Source organism: Cornus florida, unplaced genomic scaffold (assembly GCF_030987335.1).
Source record: "Cornus florida cultivar Cherokee Brave unplaced genomic scaffold, ASM3098733v1 CherokeeBrave_3.0.0_Hap2_Chr10, whole genome shotgun sequence".
NCBI classification, from domain to species: Eukaryota; Viridiplantae; Streptophyta; class Magnoliopsida; order Cornales; family Cornaceae; genus Cornus; species Cornus florida.
In genome coordinates, this window is record NW_026775580.1 from 21,987,593 (window position 1) to 22,005,752 (window position 18,160).

The 18,160-nt window shown below is 38.5% G+C and overlaps 1 protein-coding gene across 2 annotated transcripts in view; it reads left to right on the forward strand.

Moving 5' to 3' along the window:
* Nucleotides 1-589: 589 nt before the first annotated feature.
* LOC132275997 (ATP sulfurylase 2-like) overlaps nt 590-18,160 on the forward strand; it is a 38,040-nt gene continuing 20,469 nt past the window's right edge. The window contains exons 1-3 of one of the 2 annotated variants that reach the window (XR_009470818.1): nt 590-1,308; nt 4,438-4,843; nt 5,240-5,500. Coding sequence is in view for 1 of the 2 variants with exons in the window: in XM_059777240.1 (XP_059633223.1) it covers nt 617-1,308; nt 4,438-4,843; nt 5,240-5,500 (1,359 nt within the window). In the remaining variant the exon portion in view is untranslated. The remainder of the gene's footprint in view (nt 1,309-4,437; nt 4,844-5,239; nt 5,501-18,160) is intronic. The other variant, XM_059777240.1, reaches the window with a different exon arrangement.

Below are 18,160 nucleotides of genomic sequence, written 5' to 3' on the forward strand. Positions count from 1 at the left end.
CTAATATATTTTTGTTTCTTTTGAGGTGACAATTATTACAATCTAAACATTGTTGGTACCCTTTCGGATTTTATAATATATAGAATTTTTATATAGTATTTATTTATGAATGTTTTGTAAATTATAGAATTTTAATTTTTATATATATTTTTAAATGTTTATAGTTTTCATATATTCATTAATGAAAAACCTTATTTTATTTCTTTTGAGGTGACAATTATTACTCTTTAAACATTGTTCATATGAATACTTTTATTTTCAAAGAGTTATAATTTAATAATTCATTGAGATGCCAATTAATATACTCTAAATATTGTTGATAAAACGAATATATCGATAAGTTACGCCTAAGTCAAAAATAGTTTTATTTCTTTTTTCACATGACATGGGACGGTATTGCATGTTTTCAGTGATGGAATAGGCCCAAGGAAGAAAAAACATAAGAAGTTGATGAGTTCTAGGAAAAGCCTAAGAAAGAAAATAAATAAATAAATAAATAAATAAGAAAAAGAAAAAAAAATGAAATAATAAATAAGCAGTTAGCGCAAAAAACCCACCTCCATTAACATAAAGTCGAAACAAACTTGTGGATGTCTTTTCAGAAGAGGGCATCTATATGTTTTTGCTTCTCACAAAGATGTCCATCAAATATAGAGTTGTACTACAGTCCCCAGTTTTGACGGATCTCAATATTCTATTCCAAAAACAAAGTCATTCCCAACAGTTGGTGTATTATAAACATTTTCTCATCATCACAATGTCCCTAACAATCAGACTACAACACGTCACTAGCACACATCTCTACCTCACCTCTCAAACCACCACAATCCACACAAGAAAGCTTCGACCCAAACTCACCCCCCATCGTTCAAACCCACTAATCCCACTCGTGTTTGATCACAAAATGTCCATTACTCATTCCCTTAAATCTTCTTCTTCTACAATCAAGAGCTCTCTAATCGACCCAGATGGTGGGTCACTGGTCGATGTTGGGGTGCCAGAGAGCGAACGGTCTCTCAAGACTTCGGAGGCCGAATCAATGCCGGCAGTGAAGCTAACAAAGATTGATCTCCAATGGGTTCACGTGATCAGTGAGGGTTGGGCGAGCCCGTTGGGAGGGTTCATGAGAGAGGATGAGTATTTGCAGAGTCTGCATTTCAATTGTTTGAGAATGAAAGATGGGTCCGTCGTAAACATGTCCTTGCCAATTGTTCTAGCCATTGATGACGAGGTTAAAGAACGAATTGGGTCGGCGCAAAATGTCGCTTTGATTGGGCCTAATGGTGATATTGTCGGTATTCTTAGGAGGTTAGTCTTCCTTGAATTGGCCTTTTCATTCTTTGCTATTGAACTTGTTTTTTGTGCAAATAATTTTTTTTTCAAATAATTATGGAACATTTAAATTGCCCAATATTTTGTAACTGAAATGAGAATGTTGAGATAGATGACAGGAGTGCTAGAAAAGATATGATTAATAATCCACATGTGAGGAAGAAAGTATGAGTGAAGCCTATTAGTGATAAAATAAGAGAAAGTAGACTCAATGCAGTATGGTCATAGTAATTACCAATGATCTCAAAATAATAAATATAATAGGAGACATGGTTTGTAATAAAAAAGAATGGAAAAAGAGATTCATGTTACTGGCCCTATTTATATAGGATAAAGGTAATGGTGCTGATTATGATATATGATCTTTAATGTGTTATGGCTAGTAACAAATGACAGTGTTAGACATGGTTGGTTGCTTTATATGGTCTATTTTGGTTCAGCTGAACTTTTTCCTTCTATGAGTACATCCTCACTAGATTTATTGATTATAATCATGTAAAGACCTCAATTTTGGAATGGAGTCAATTTTGATTCTCTTGGGCTTTCAGGAAGAAATGGCATTTCCCTAGTAGACCAGTAGTTATAAATTGATGAAAGTATGCATGTGCTTTTCAGTTCATGAAGCTTTGAGTTGTCCAGATGTGCTCTGAAGAGATATAATAATCCCAATTGGCTATTCTGTTAGGTAATGCCATGGATTTAAGAGTAGTTTGTTAGTTTAAAACAACAGCGCCATTTCCAATTTTAAGTACTTTTACATTTTCCACTTTAAACAAATCTAATCAGATGTTACTGAATTGTTCTGCTGATAATTTGTAAAGCTTGAGCAAAACTTCAATGCCTATTAGTAACTTTTAAGTAGTGTCAAAATATTCATTTGCTGATTGCCTCTTCAAATTCTTATTGAGTGCATACAGAAACTACATGAATCACTCTGAGTGGGTCAACTGTGCCTGATATTGTCATGTTGATCATTCTATTATGCTATTGTGTTCTTTAAGAAACCAAAACTTCGTTGAAACTAGAAGCTTTATGTGGCTTGCACATTTTAGGACAACCAGCATAAATTGGGGGTTGAATATTGTTGGCTTTCATTGGATCTTTGTGTCCGCGCACTTCCGCTGTCCCAACAAATTGGTATCCAAGCCAAAGGTGAAGGAGATCCAGAAAACACAAGAAGTCTCAACAAGTGCCGCAAGCCTGCAACTAGGCCTGTCAACGGATCGGATTCGGATTCTGATTTGTTAAACTAATGGATTATCGGATTTGGATCGCTAATCGGTTAACGGATTGAATGTTCCAATCCATATCCTATTTAGTTCGGATTCAGATCGGATCGGATTCGGATTAAAATCATATTACTAACATGTATAGTTATAAGGTTAGATAGAGTAGAAAATAGTTAATATATAGGATGGAGCATAATATAACTATGCAACCAAATGAATGTAATGGTAAATAATTAATATATACAAATTTAATAGTAAATAACTAATATATATAACATTCATATATAGTATATTGTAATGTAATAAAAATATATATATATATATATATATATATATATATATATATAATTTTAATGGGATCGGATTACCTATAATCTATATCTGATTTGTTAAGGTAATGGATTATCGGATTTAGATCATTATTGGATTATTGGATTTTTCCCAATCCATATCTAGATAATTGAATCGGATTTGGATCAAAGTTCGATCCATTGACAGGTCTAGCTGCAACGGGTTTCAATTGCAGCCTTGCAGGTGGAGTCAATCGGCTTGGTTGGTCACAGTGGTCAAAAATTGTGATGGGTTACATTGTATGGAGTTCGAGTAGTCAAGGTGGAGCTTTAGAGGTTAGATAGATCGAGGGTGCGGACAATGATAATTTTGCAGAAGAATCGTCAAGATTGAAGCTGCAATGAATTGTCCTGATCAATGCTGTTGGAAGCGACAATTGGCTTCACGGAATTTGAGCCAAGGAGGAGATTGTTGGAAATTATGTCTCAAATTCCTAATTTTATTAGTTTTCTATTTGAGAGTTGTATTATATTAGGAAAAATCTGGTAAAGCAAGTCTTGGGCTCCAAAGAATGGTAATCCTTGTCCAACAAGGAATTGAGTTTGGAACTCTATAAATAGGCACCTAGGTTATGGGTTGAGACTTATGAGATTGAGAGAGATGTAGTCTTATTAGGGAATTGATGGGTAGAGGTAGTTTATGGGTTGGTAGAGTAGGAAAAACACTGGTGGCACTTATAGTGAGGTGATAGACTCGTGGAGTGGTACATGGTGAAAAGGCATGTACATGGTATTGAAACTATAATATTGTTGTAATATCTCTGCAAATCGTAGTGGAATCTCTTCTCATCCATGGATGTAAGTCGGTTTTGGTTGAACCACGTTATATATTGGGTTTGTGTGTGATTGCTTTTTGCTTGTGGGTCATGGACCCTAATTAGTACTCTCTTGTAGCCCGATATATAAGGGCACTAAGGTTTTGGAGTGGGATAGATAGAGACATTGAAAATCGCACAGAAAGAGTGTGAGGGGCTGAAACTTGTAATCTCCTATATTTGTATAGTGAAAACTTTCGTTGGATCTCCACCGTGGATATAGGTTTTGCCGAAACACACCAAATCTTTGTGTTCTTTGTGTGTGGCGTGTTTATTTTTTGTCGTGATTCTTGGTTTTATCTTGGGTTTGTTGTGTTTGTCGTGACAAATACAATGCACTTTGCTAGGATCCCTCTGAAAGTCTTAAGGCACATTCACTTCTCCACGGTCCCTCAGCGTGTGTGCATTTGTGTGTGTCTATCTGTGCACACGTGTGTGCATGTGCATGTGTGTGTGTATTTGAACCAAGTTTGATTTGATTTATTTGACTAATTTCTCTTTTAGCCATTCTGTAGTTTTCAAGTTAAATGGGTTTGTATTGGGCTTGACTGATGCTCTTGCATTATTGATTATTGTAAATTCTTATTTCGTTGCCACAGAAGTTGGACTACAACTAAATTGCATGCCAACTCAATTCCGTTCAGCTATTTGATTGCCTTTACCATATCTTTAGAAATTAGAATATATCTTGATTTCAAAATTATTTTGCAGCATTGAAATATACAAACATAACAAAGAAGAAAGAATAGCTAGAACTTGGGGAACAGCTGCTCCAGGATTACCTTATGTTGAGGAGGTAATCACTCCAGCTGGCAATTGGCTCATTGGTGGAGATCTAGAAGTGTTAAAGCATATCAAATATAATGATGGTCTTGACAACTACAGGCTTTCTCCCCGACAACTTCGGAAAGAATTTGACAAGCGTCAGGCTGATGCAGTTTTTGCTTTCCAGCTAAGGAACCCTGTGCACAATGGGCATGCTTTGTTAATGAATGATACACGCAGGAGACTTCTGGAAATGGGATACAAGAATCCAGTTCTTTTGCTTCATCCTTTGGGAGGTTTCACAAAGGCTGACGATGTGCCATTGGATGTTCGTATGGAACAACATAGCAAGGTTATTGTCACCAATTCTTTCTACTCGACTCTTTCTATCGAGTCTGCTCTTAATGCTTATGCATAATAAGATCGGATTTTTAGGCCATATGAAAACAAAACTTTTATTAGACATAGCTGTAAAAATGAGTTCACTCATTCCCCCTTAAATCATAGTATATTTTAGTGGAATCTACTGCCATTCTAAACACGATCTCATATAATTTCTATGATTGCATAAACTGAATCTTCTGTCATTTATAAATTTTATAATTCTTTTGGCCATGAATTCACTCTGAATTATGAACTTGTATTTTCAGTGCTATTGAAATTGTGATAGAAGAATTCATTTTCCATATGTCTACAACAAATATTTATGCATATATACATATATATTAAGAATTTCGTTCTTGCCCAGGTCCTAGAAGATGGAGTCCTTGACCCTGAGACTACTATTGTGGCCATATTCCCATCACCCATGCATTATGCAGGTCCAACTGAAGTACAATGGCATGCCAAGGCACGAATTAATGCAGGTGCAAATTTCTACATTGTTGGTCGTGATCCTGCTGGCATGGGTCACCCTACCGAGAAGAGGGATTTATATGATCCTGATCATGGTAAGAAGGTGCTAAGTATGGCTCCTGGCTTGGAGAAGCTGAACATCTTGCCATTCAGGGTATGTGTCTTACCTTGCTCTTTGCATTGACTGTGAAAACTCTTTTGCAGTTTTTCTACCTTCTATCCGTGATAATCACCCATGTCATTATTCTATATGATAAAATATGCATGAATCTGGTAAAGTTTTTCTGATTGGTGAATCTGTAAAGTCATCTTGCTGTTGCTAATCAACCATATATAGTGGTTTTTTGATTATTTTTTGGCAGTCGGAACTGGGATTATCATTATTACTCCCTTTGTCGGTCTGTCCCCCAAAAAATGTCCCTTTTAGGGAACTGTGACTCAACTCACAGTTCCCCAAAAGGGACATTTTTTTTTGGGACAGAGGGAGTAATAGTTAAAATGTGGAGTCTAAGCTGGGGTTTTCTAAGGCGTGGAGTTACAACTGTGGTTTTATGTAAACTTCAGTTTAATGGGTGCAACAGGGGTTACATAACGGTAATGGGCATTGGAGCAGTGAATATTTTCAACCTTATCCAACTCTACTAAGATGTACTACACATATATTCTAATAGTAGAACCCCATACTAATGGTTGAATTCACACACATTCGAACAATATTCTAGTCTCAATGAATCATAAACATATAATCTGGGAGGGCCCAAACCGCATTCAATAAACCAAGTTAAACAATTTCTTCATATTTAATATAAACTTAAACTAAATGAAAGTTAAGAAAATTAATTGAAAAATGAGAGTTAAACAATAATTGTGTAGTTCTTGTGGGATGTGGTCCCCTTTTGATCGCTTTCTAACACAATCTTTTTTATCAAAAACAAAAAAAAATGGAAAAAAATTTAAATTCTACCGATTGAATTGAGTCTTAGGATTTTTTGATTCAATCTCTAAATTCAGGTGTTGTGTTTAAAACTCTTAGAGGCTAGATCTCAGAATTTAAGAGTCATGCTAAAGAGAAGTATGAAATTTGGGTAAAAAACAGGAAAAAAGAACAAAAAATTTGGGTTGTATAACTCTCTGTCGAAAGGTTGTTGTGGTATATGTTTGGATATTGATTCATGTGTTAGCATGTTCCTACTCAAAACCTATGTTGTAATGTTTCAAAGAGTCTTGACTAGTTTGTGGATGTTTTGTGAAAGTTATTAAAAGAATTGTGAATATTCAATTAAATTGTATTCATCTCATTCGGGGTATTTATATATGTGTAACAAAAAGTACGTGTACAAAGGCAAGTCTAAATGTAAGCCAAACCTATAATTAAGCCTAAACACGTGTAATACTTTGAGTTTAGTAATGAGTTCGATTGATAGAGGGGATCCAAGAGCCCCAGACGATTGATCATGTGAGCAAAGTCATCAAGTAAGACCCTTTCTGCTTGGCCTGCTGGCCCACCTGAAGAATTTATGGGCCGGCAAGTGGGCGAGATAGAATGGGTAGGCACTACTACCAAGCTTGCTTACAAGCCTTGCCCTTATATGATAGCCTATAATTAAGCCTAAACACATGTAACAGAAGATATAAGCTAATATGAAGCCTAAATTTAAGGGGGGCGTCCAACATGTTTATTGAAGACATAGAATGCTCTGAATTGCGAAGAAGGGTTAAGTGCACTAAACCCCCCTCAACTATGAGCCAATTGCAAGGAACCCCCTTAAACTAAAAAATACCCCCTAAACTATAAGAATGTTGCACTTAACCCTACGGTGTCAAACAACTGTTAACTAAAACATAAAATTACCATTTTGCCCATTAATTAAACGAGGTCATATCATTGATATCCAACTTTTGTTGTTGATGCGGCATTGTAATATCATTATTCAATGAAAATTTGACAGGTCAAGAGGATTACAACTCAATTATTAATTTTAAAATATTAAAAATAATATTATTTAGGGTAAAGTGCAAAAAACTCCCTTCAACTATTGGCCATGTGAAATTAACCCCCCTGAACTACAATTTGCCCCCTTGAACTATTGAATTTGGTGCAATTAACCCCCTATGTGACATCTCCGGCCAATTAGTTATAACGGAAATAGTAAAAGACAATTTTACCCCTATATAAAACCACGTCGTTTCATAAAATTTTAACAACCACCAATTTTTTGATGTTATTTTATCCACAAAAAAGTAGAACTAAAAAAATAAATTCTGAAAAAAAATTGAAAATTGAAGTCTGAACAGCCCTTAGACACTAAACTCGAGCAAATCGTCCCCTCCCCTCTATATTCACAGTTCTTCCCCTTTCTCCTCTCCATTTCCTCCAGTTGCCAACTCCTGACCACCACAGTACAACCGTTTTCTGTCTCTTCTCCACTGCCCACCGCCACCTCGAAAGGCTGCCAAACCACCATCCCCTCTTTCTCTCTGCGAACCCTAATTTTCATCGCTCCCTTTGTAACATAGCGAAATTAAAGGCACCGTCGGATTGCATAACCACCAAAGATGATAAGAACACACCACCAGGATAGTGTGAATTAATGGCTAGAATCCTGGAAGGCGAATTCTTCAAAACTCGACTTGTCGATCGTATTCGGCACTCAAACCCTTATATGATCCCCTCACGCTCTCCAGATTAAACCGCATCTCGCCGTTGTACGTGAATGACACCACCAGCAAACCGCGGCTCACGGCGGTGATGTGATTTTGGCGGAATCAACCATGGTGATGCAATTCCGGCGAGGCTAAAAAGACCATCGGCTGAGAAAGATTTCTCTGTTTTTTTTGTTTTTTTTTTAATTATTAGTGTTGTTTCTCTGATGATGGAGATGACGACGCCGATGCCTATTTGACATACTTGTAGAACAAAATTTCAAGAAATTCGATGCATATATATCAATCCATCATCTGGTCTAAAATCAGGGATCCAAGCTTTCATCGATTGATCAAATCAATGATTGGAGAGTTGAGAAAACATGAGTTATGATATTTGTGGTCATCAGAGTCCGCCCGGTAGTCGTTGCAAGGATTTTACCCACAAAAAAAAAAAAAGAAGGTTGAAGAGATATTTGGTCTTTGCTCAGTTATGGCATGAATGAGGAAGGAGGAGGAGCTATCGATCGTGGACATAGCATTTTTCAAGAAAATTGTTGATGCGAGGAAGGCTTGAGGCGTGAAAGCCCCAACCCTAACGAGCGCGATAATCACCTACGCCGAGAGATCACTTCGTGAACTTGTGTGAGATGACTTCGGGAGCGGCAACTCCAACGTCAGATCCCGGCGACTCCAACGTTAGAATTTGGCAGCGAGAGCTACTCCAATCGATCGGTCACGGTCACGTCAGTAGTTAAAGACTAAAAATAAGTCGTTTTATAGTAATGGTGAGGGGGCATTGTGGTCTTTTAACTTCATAAAGGGTTGTATGGTCATTTAAAAAATTTTGGGCTGTCACGTGACTGTCATGTGCTTCTTCCCGGTCAAATTCAACCGGCTAATCACCGGACTGGGGTTAATTGCAACAAACATGTTAGTTCAGGGGGGTTATTTGCCAAATTATTAGATTAGGGGGGTTTTCTGCTAAATGGCCAATAGTTGAAGGGAGTTTTTTGCACTTTACCCTATTATTTATTTCCATAAATATATATATATATATATATAAAATAATATTATTATTTTTTCTTCCCCAACTAACCACCTCCACCATCCAACCACCTCCACCATCCATGGACGCCATCACCGCCTCTCCCACCTCTATCTCTCTCTAATTCACCTCTAACACAAGTTAGAACAAGCGACAACGCCCCCCTGCTTTTTTATCTTCTTGTTCTCTGTTTTCTAGCCCCAACTTTCTTGCAATGAACCAAAACGAGAAGATATCTCTGTTTTGCTGCAAAATCAAAGACCACGATCGTTGGAAACATAATCACAAGACCCCAAATTCTAGTCGCAAGACCAAATCACAAAAGTTAAAAATTCAGTCGCAAAAACCCCAAAAATCTGTTGTCGCTGACCATCAAATCAACTCAATCGCAACTGCCCCAAAATTTTTTTTTTCTTTCAATCAATTCCCTTCCAAACACTAACATGTACAACAAAAACAATTTTTTTGTTGAATTATTTTCCACCTTAAATCGTTCTTGCCACCGCTGGAGATGGAGGTTAAAGAGAGAGAGAGAAAAAAAAAAAAAAAAAGGGAGGTGGATTGTAAAGAGAGAGGGGGTGCCGGCGGTCGTGGATGGTGGAGGTGGTTATGAGAGAAGAAGAGTCTTTGTGGGGGAGAGAGCGATGGCAGTGGCGGTGGCAGCCTTGGACGGACGGTGGAGGTGATGTCCATGGACGGGCAGTGGTTGGGGAGAGAGAGGAAGGACGCGAGTGTGTGTATATATATATATATATTTATATTTATATTTGTATATATAATATTCATTTAATAACCATAAGGTTATTTTTGTCTATTAAGATTTTTGTCTAATCACGGCGCCAGGTGCTTTCCTTGGACATGTTAGATTTCAGACGGCCACTTAACATTTTGCAACCAATTGAATAGTTGAGGGGGTTAAGTGTCTTTTCAATAGTTGAGGGGGTTTTTTTGAGAGAGAGAAAAATGTTCAGGGGGGTTTGATGCACTTAACCCTTGCGAAGAATATGGCAAACTGCATTGTCAAACAGACATTTAGGTAACAAGTAAATTGACTTTAGTAAGACCTTAGTTTGACTTGTTTTTATTTTGGTTGGTCTCATAAACATGTTCTCATAAACAGACCTTAGTAAAACTGGACATCAAGCAAGTAAACAATGTACTTTGGTCAATCAATCGAATCTTTTCCAGAGAGCATCCATCGAATGGTTGATCGATCAAAATTCAGTTCGGTATCAAAATGTATTAATCGATTGAAATGGTTCCAGTAGGCTTTTGATAGAAGGGTTGCCCTATTAAACCTGTCGGAGCTACTTTTTGGAAATCTCTCAAAATACAATATTATAAGGTTTCAACTACCTAAAATGTATGGGAATCCTATTTTGGCTATAAAATGGGGTTATGGCCAGTTTAAGGTAAGAGAAGAGACAATCAACATCCTTAGAGAGAGAGAGTCCTAGAGAAAGATCCAATCTAAGTTTTCTTAAGGACCATCTATGTGTGATTGAATACTCTTCAAGGAGTAGATTATCAATCTAATCCTATTCAACCAGACAATTAGAGTAGAAATGGGCAAGCAATCATAGTTGTTAAAGGCGCCGGAGGTGCGCGCTTGAGGCGCAAGGCGCCTCCAGGCGCCACCATGTTGCCTCCAATGGCTTAAGGCACTGGGGTTGAATAGGGCGGCTGCCTTTGTATAACAGGTGCAAGGCCACAGGCGCACAGAAGGCGCGCCTCTTGAAAAAGGGAACTTTTTTATAGTTGTTTTGTTATTTTTTCAGTTTTGTATTCTTTATTATTTGTTTATTAATTGTTTATTATTACTTTTTATTTGTTTATTACACAACTTACGAGTTACAAAACGAAAAAATAAAAAGAAAACCAAAAGCAAAAGTGGAAAGAGACAGATCTGCCGGCAGCGAAGGCGATATCTGCGAAGCTCTCGGATCTGCCGGCTCTCTCAGTCTCGGTCCTCTTGGATCTGCCGGTCAGTTCTCCTTCTCTCTCTCCTTTCCTCCTCTCCTCCTCTCTCTTCTTCTTCTCTCTTCTTTTCTCAGTTCTCACCGAATCTCTGTCAGATTTTTTTTTTTCTCTTCTTTTCTTCTTCTCTCTTCTTCTCCTCCTTCTCTCTCTTCTTCTTCTCTCTTCTCTTCTCTCGTCAGAATGTCAGATTTTTTTTTTTACTCTCTTAGTCTTTTCTTCTTCTTCTTCTCTTCTTCTCCTCCTTCTCTCTCTTCTTCTTCTCTCCTCTTCTCTCGTCAGAATGTCAGAATTTTTTTTTTTTTTTTTTTTTTTTTCTTCTTCTTCTTCTTCTTCTTCTTCTCCTCTCGGCTCTCTCTTCTTTCAGTTCTTTGAGTTTCCTTTTGCTTTTGGCAGATTTTATTTATTTATTTTTATGCTTGTCTAGAATCTGGATGATGTTGGTCCTCTGTTTTTTTGAGGGTTTTTGCGTAGTTGTTGTTTCTGTAGATTAGTGCCTTACTGCATTGCATGTGTTTGGTGATGCGCCTGATTGATTTTGTTTACTCCTTATTAAAACAGATAATAGAGATATACCTAATCAATCAATCATGGTGCTTATAGAAAATTAGATTGATTTGATTTGAAAATATAGCACATCCTTGATCCTTGTGGTTTTTGCAAGATAAATTCATAATTTCTATTTAATGCATCCAAACATGGCGCTTGCAACTTGCAAAAACGTTTTATTCGTGCTTAATGAAAATTAGATTTGATTTGACTTAAAAGTAGTAATAGCACATCCATGTGATTTTTGCAGGATGAACTCAAATTTTCTAGCATCCAAACATTATTGCAATCTTTATATATACTATTGCATCTTTAATACTTTATTGGGTGGGTTTTGTTTTGTTTTTTTTCAACGTGCGCCTTACTTCAGTTGGGCGCGCGCCTCGCCTTGCGCCTCAGGCTCCAGGAGGCATTTGCGCTTTTGTGCGCCTTGAGCCTTTAACAACTATGCAAGCTATCACTAGAGAAGTAGGTTCTTTAGCAGCGGATGTTGTAGATGAGCGAACAGAGGACCTGGAGAGTTTCGGGAGAAAGTTTGGTGTCATCTATATCCAGAGGTAACTACAGGTTCGAGGGTGAGTGAACTGTGAAGATGGTTGTAAACTCTTTCTCGACAGTGGATTATGCCTATCTGGATTAGGTCTTGTGGTTTTTCGCTTAAAAATCCTTCATCTATACTATTCTTTATTTACTATTTATGCTTATTGGTGATTTGATTGATTGAGATTGAAAGTTAATTATAACTGGAAAATCAATCATCAGAATATAGCTAACTGAAATTTAGGTTGAAGTAACTGATTTTTGAAAAGTTAGTTAAAAACAGAAAAATATCTATAAGACTATTCACCCCCCCCCCCCCCCCCCCCTCCCCCCCCCCCCCCCCCCCCCCCTTCCTTTCTCGATCAAATTTTCTCTGCTCGTATTCTGATAGAGCTTCCGATAACGGTCTAGCACTCTCTCAGTACCTTAACATAATGGAAATGTAATGGTCGTAAAGTAATGTCACTATAATGGTCATTTCCATTATTGGCACTTTAACGACTGTGAAGCAAATTAGCACCATTCTAACAGGGGGCAAGGGGCATCATCCACCATTACCATTAGGTAACTGTCGTGATGCCTCATTATGGCCTTTTTAAAAAAATAGTAAACTCATGAGATCCACTGCATTCACCCAGGAGTCTAGTTTCATTCTCTGTTGACTTATAATTTATGGTTTATGTATGCGATCCTTGAATGGTGAATTTGCTTGTGACCAAGTCATAATGTTACTTTTGTCTTGCAGATCACAAAGCATATACAGTTTTCCTTTAAAACAGACATGGTTACTCACAAAGTGCGCCATGTTGTATTTGAGGAAAATATTTCTAATAGACTTATCATAATGCCCATCAATTGCAGATAGCAAAGCGTATTAGGTTATTTTCTTCAAATAAATGCACAGACATTTGGAAAAAAACTCTGCAACTTAAATTTGAATTATTTGAAGTTGACTAGGAATAGATTGATGAAAAATTTTGTACCTCAGTTAGGATACAAATTCTTTAGGGCTTTAGCTTTATTACAGAAATTATTTGCAGTCTTGGTTTGATATCCACGAGATGAAAGGATTTAAAGTTCAAATGTTATGGGCCAAGTCAATAGCAGCAGTTTTTTCCTTGTAATGGTCTTCAAGCATAACGTAGCGGAAACGATAAAGAACAGGGTTAAACCCTTGAATTCACAACGAACACACGCACAAGAGAGAAACTGAAATTATATTATAATAATGATGTCTGCACACTTACATCTCTTGCCTTTATATATAGGCAAGTAAAAAATAAAATAAAAAAAGAAAGCATGCGTGAAATAATATTAAAGGGGAAATTTGAGATTTGATGGAGCAGAATCCTCCTTAAATCTTGTAATGGAGAATAATATCTTTTATTGTTTGCAACTACACACATCTTCTTATTTATTTTCTGAATCCTCCTTAATTCTTGCAATGGAGAATAATATTTTCTATTGTTGGTAACTACACCAAATCTCCTTTTGACTTTTCCTTATTTATTTATTTTTTCTTCTATTCTCCTTACCTTTTTAGCCTGCCTGATTTGTGATGATCTTGTATGCTCAGATAATCATGAGCGACATGTTCTACATCAGTCTACCCTGTGTAAAAAGAACTTGTCCTGAGTTACCCGAATCTGGCAGATAATATTCATGTATGTCAGCCACATTAAAGGTAGAAGAAATTGCCATGTCAGCAAGTAAATCAATCACATAGACGTTGTCATTGATTTTCTTTAGAATCTGGTATGGACCATATTTCTTGGCCTTTAACTTGTTGTATGTTCCCACTGGAAACCTCTCTTTTCTTAGATACACCATAACTAGGTCCCCTTCTTCAAATACTCTTTTCCTTCGTCTCTTGTCAGCTGTAGCCTTGTATTTGGCGTAAGTTTCCTCTAGATGTTTCTTAACAGTCTCCTGAATGGTCTTAATGTGCTCAGCTATTTTCTCTGTAGCAACACTCTTCCTCGGCAACTTTAGTAAGGATATCAAATCCAAAGCAACTTTTGGAGGATATCAATACCCTACCGCAAATGGGGATTTGACAGTGGACTCGTTAACCATGCAATTATAAGCAAATTCTTCCTGGGCAAGAGCAAGATCCCACTGTTTTGGTTTCTCTCCTGAAATACAGCGAATTAGATTTCCAAGGGTCCTATTCAACACCTCTGTTTGGCCATCAGTCTGGGGTGACTGGTGCTATTGAAATTAAGAGAGGTTTCAAATCTCTTCTATAAAGTCCTCCAAAAGTGAGACAGGAACTTGGCGTCACGATCTGAGGTAATGGACCGTGGCACTCCATGTAAATGAACCACCTCCTTAAAGAACAGATCGGCCATTTGGATTGCATCGTTCATCTTCTTGCATGCAATAAAATGGGACATCTTGGAAAATTGATCGACCACCACAAAAACAGAGTCTGCTCCTCACTGCGTCCTTGGCAACCCTAGAACAAAATCCATGGATAAATCCTCCCATGGAGCATCTGGAATAGGCAGCTGGAATAGCAGTGTGTAAAGACCAGTATTATGAGATTGCCCTTTATTAGTTTGCAGATTGAGCACCACCGCACATGGTTCTCCACGTCACACTTGAGTTGCGGCCAATAATACCGTTCTTCTACCAGCTCTCGTGTCTTTCACACCCCAAATGTCCTCCTAATCCTCCTCCGTCCAATTCACAAACCACTTGCTCCCGCAAAGAACTCTATGGAATACACAACTGATTGCCATTAAAGAGAAATCCTTCCTACATGTGCAACCCTTTAACGGATTGGCTTGTTTTACACGTTGCCGAGGCTTGGCCAAAATCATCGTCAACCTCATATAACTCCTTCAAGTACTCGAACCTTGCGATTTCATCCCTCATAGTCACTAAGAAAGCTGCTCTCCGATTTAGTGCATCTGCAACTTTGTTCTATTGGTTTGACTTGTGTTTTAGCGAGAAGGTGAATCGCTAGATATAAGCCGCCTATCGCACGTGCATCTGATTAACACTGTTTTGATTGTTAATGGATTTCAGTGCCTGGTGATCTGTAAATAGCATGAACTCTCGATGGATAAGATAATGCTCCCACGTATGCAAAGCTCGCACCATCGCATAGAATTCCAACTCATAGGTAGTCCACTTCTTGCGTGCTTCACTCAGCTTTTCATTGTAAAACGCTACTGGCCTTCCTCTTTGTGATAGAACTGCTCCGATTCCCACTATTGAGGCATTACAATCCACCTGGAACAGCTTCTCAAAATCTGGAAGGACTAAGATTGGGGTTGTTGACAGTTTTTCCTTGCTTGAGGCAAAACTCATCTAAGCTTCCTCTCCCCATTGGAATTTTCCTTTCTTTATGCATTCTGTGATGGGGGCCACAATACTACTGAAGTTCTTGATGAACCTTCGGTAGAACGTGGCTAAGCCATGGAAACTGCGTACTTCTTTACATTCTTCAGCGTAGGCCACTCCCGAATGACCCTCACCTTCTCATCTACCCGAATGCCATCACTTCAAACCACATAGCCTAGGAATACTAGGTCACAAAGCTACACTTCTTTAGATTAATGAACAGTTTATTCTTCTGCAAAGCTGTTAATACCTCTCTCAAGTGCAAAAGGTGTTCTGCCTCTGTTTGACTATAAACCAGAATATTGTCGAAATAAACAACTACAAATTGACCAATAAATGGTTTGAGTACCTGATTCATCAACTGCATGAAAGTAGTTGGCGTGTTGGATAATCCGAATGGCATGACTAAGCACTCATACAGTCCTCCTTTTGTCTTGAACGCCATTTTCCACTCATCCCCAGGGCGGATTTTGATATGATGGTATCCGCTCTTGAGGTCCACTTTGGTGAAGACTTTTGATCCCGCTAACATATCCAGCATATCATCCAACTATGGAATGGGAAATCTGTACTTGACAGTGATTCTGTTAATTGCGCGACTATCAACGCACATTCTCTAACTACCATCTTTCTTGGGTACTAGCAAGGCCGGAACAACATATGGGCTCATGCTCTCCCGAATCAACCCTTTTTGTAGTAACTCCTCCACTTGTTCTTGTAAGATCTGACTCTTGTTGGGACTCATCCGGTAATGTGGTAGATTTGGCAGGCTCGCCCTGGGCACCAAGTCAATGTGGTGTTGAATTTCCCTCATGGGAGGGAGACTATCAGGCAAGTTTCCTGGCACCAACTCACTAAACTCCTATAGTAATGGCTGCGCTATTGCTGGTACTGTAAAAGGAGGTTGTTTAACTACTTCCTCCTTGTACATAACAGCAAAGATTTTAGGTGCAGTTGTTACTTTGCCCAGAAATTCCTCACTATCAACATAACTGAACTTCCTTTGGGAAATTCGACTTCTTTCAGCGAACCTAAAACAATCTTCTGACCATTCTTGTATAGAATATACACATTGTCTCTACCACGGTGAGTGGCATCGACATCAAATTGCCATGGTCTGCCTAATATCATATGGCATGCATCCATGTCGACTTCATCACAACGCACTTCCTCTGCATATGCTTTCCTAATTGAGAATGGAACGGTGCAGGTTTCAGTTACTCATGTTTCTGAGCCTTTCTTGATCCATCAAATTTTCTATGGATGGAGATGTTTCTCTATTTTAAGTCCCAATTTTTGAAAAATTGTTAAGGAAACAATGTTCTCACTATTGCTGCTATCAATAATAACATCACATACCTTATGGTTGACAATGCAACGTGTATGGAACACATTATGACGCCGCGGGTGCTCCTCCTTCTTTGGCGTGAACATCAACCTCCTCACGGCTAAAGAGTGGGACAACAACTCTCCATTGTCTCCTTCAATCACCTCTTCTTCTTCAAAGGTAAGGAACTCACCTTCCTCACCCTCGCCTTCCTCATGCTCAACCAGATTTACTGTCAGTCATTTGGGGCAATTGTTGGATTTATGGCCAGGTTCTTCACATTGAAAACGCTTGCCCATACTTGGGTGTGCATCGGGATTCTCTCTCACAGCTCGGGCTCCCCTTCTAGCAGGGCCTATGGGTGCTGCAGGTTTGGCCTTTGTTGGATCATCTCTAATGTCTCACCATGTCATTGGAACAGGGGCTACCGTGGTCTGTTTACCCATGTCATATGTAGGACGTGGGGTATTATATGAACCACGAGACCAATTCTTCGACTTCTCCAGTAACGATTTTGCCCTCTCTGCCGCCATGACAATCTCAGACAGTTGAAATAGCGGTTGCAGCGCCACTTTCTCTTCAATATCTCATTGTAACCCGCCTTTGAAACGGGTCACCATGCTAAATTCGGGTTCTACCGAGTTGGTACGGGATGACAACTGATAAAATTCTTTAGCGTATTCAGCAATCGTTCTACTTCCTTGCGTGCAGGACTGATATTTCTGATAAAGAACCTGTTCTTAATCATAAATTCGAGCTTTCATCAACTTCTTCATCTTAACCCATGTATGTACCGGATCTTTACCCTCACGTGCACTGGTAGTTTGCACTTGATCCCACCATGTTGATGCGCCACCTTTCAACTTATAGGCCACAAGTTTGACTTGCTTCTCCTCCTGGATTTTCATATAGTCAAAGAAACGTTCAACTTCACTAATCCAGTCCAAGAATTATTCAATACGAAGATGGCCTTGAAAGGTGTGTAGGTCAATCTTCATACGAAAATCCCCGGAATCATCAATTTCCCATCGACCTCGATTATCTCCAAACACCTGTACGGCTTGGTTGTTACCAAAACCGACGTTTTCCTTATAGGCTGGTTGCATATTCAGTGGGTTTGGGTTGCGATTACCAGTAGGATGTCCATGATCACCGTTGTTGGGTAGCCTGTTGTTCTCGCGGTTAAATTCTACCGTTGTCAATCTCGCCAATACTTGACGCATAGTTTCATGCATATCAAGTAAGGTTCGATTAACGTTGGTCTGGAACTCAATAAACTCAGCCCTCAAAAGAGCTACTCCATCATGAACACTGTTGTTGGAGGGGTTGCTTCCATCTCGTGAACCGGCCATCAAAAACAAAGGCGAATTTTGGATTCA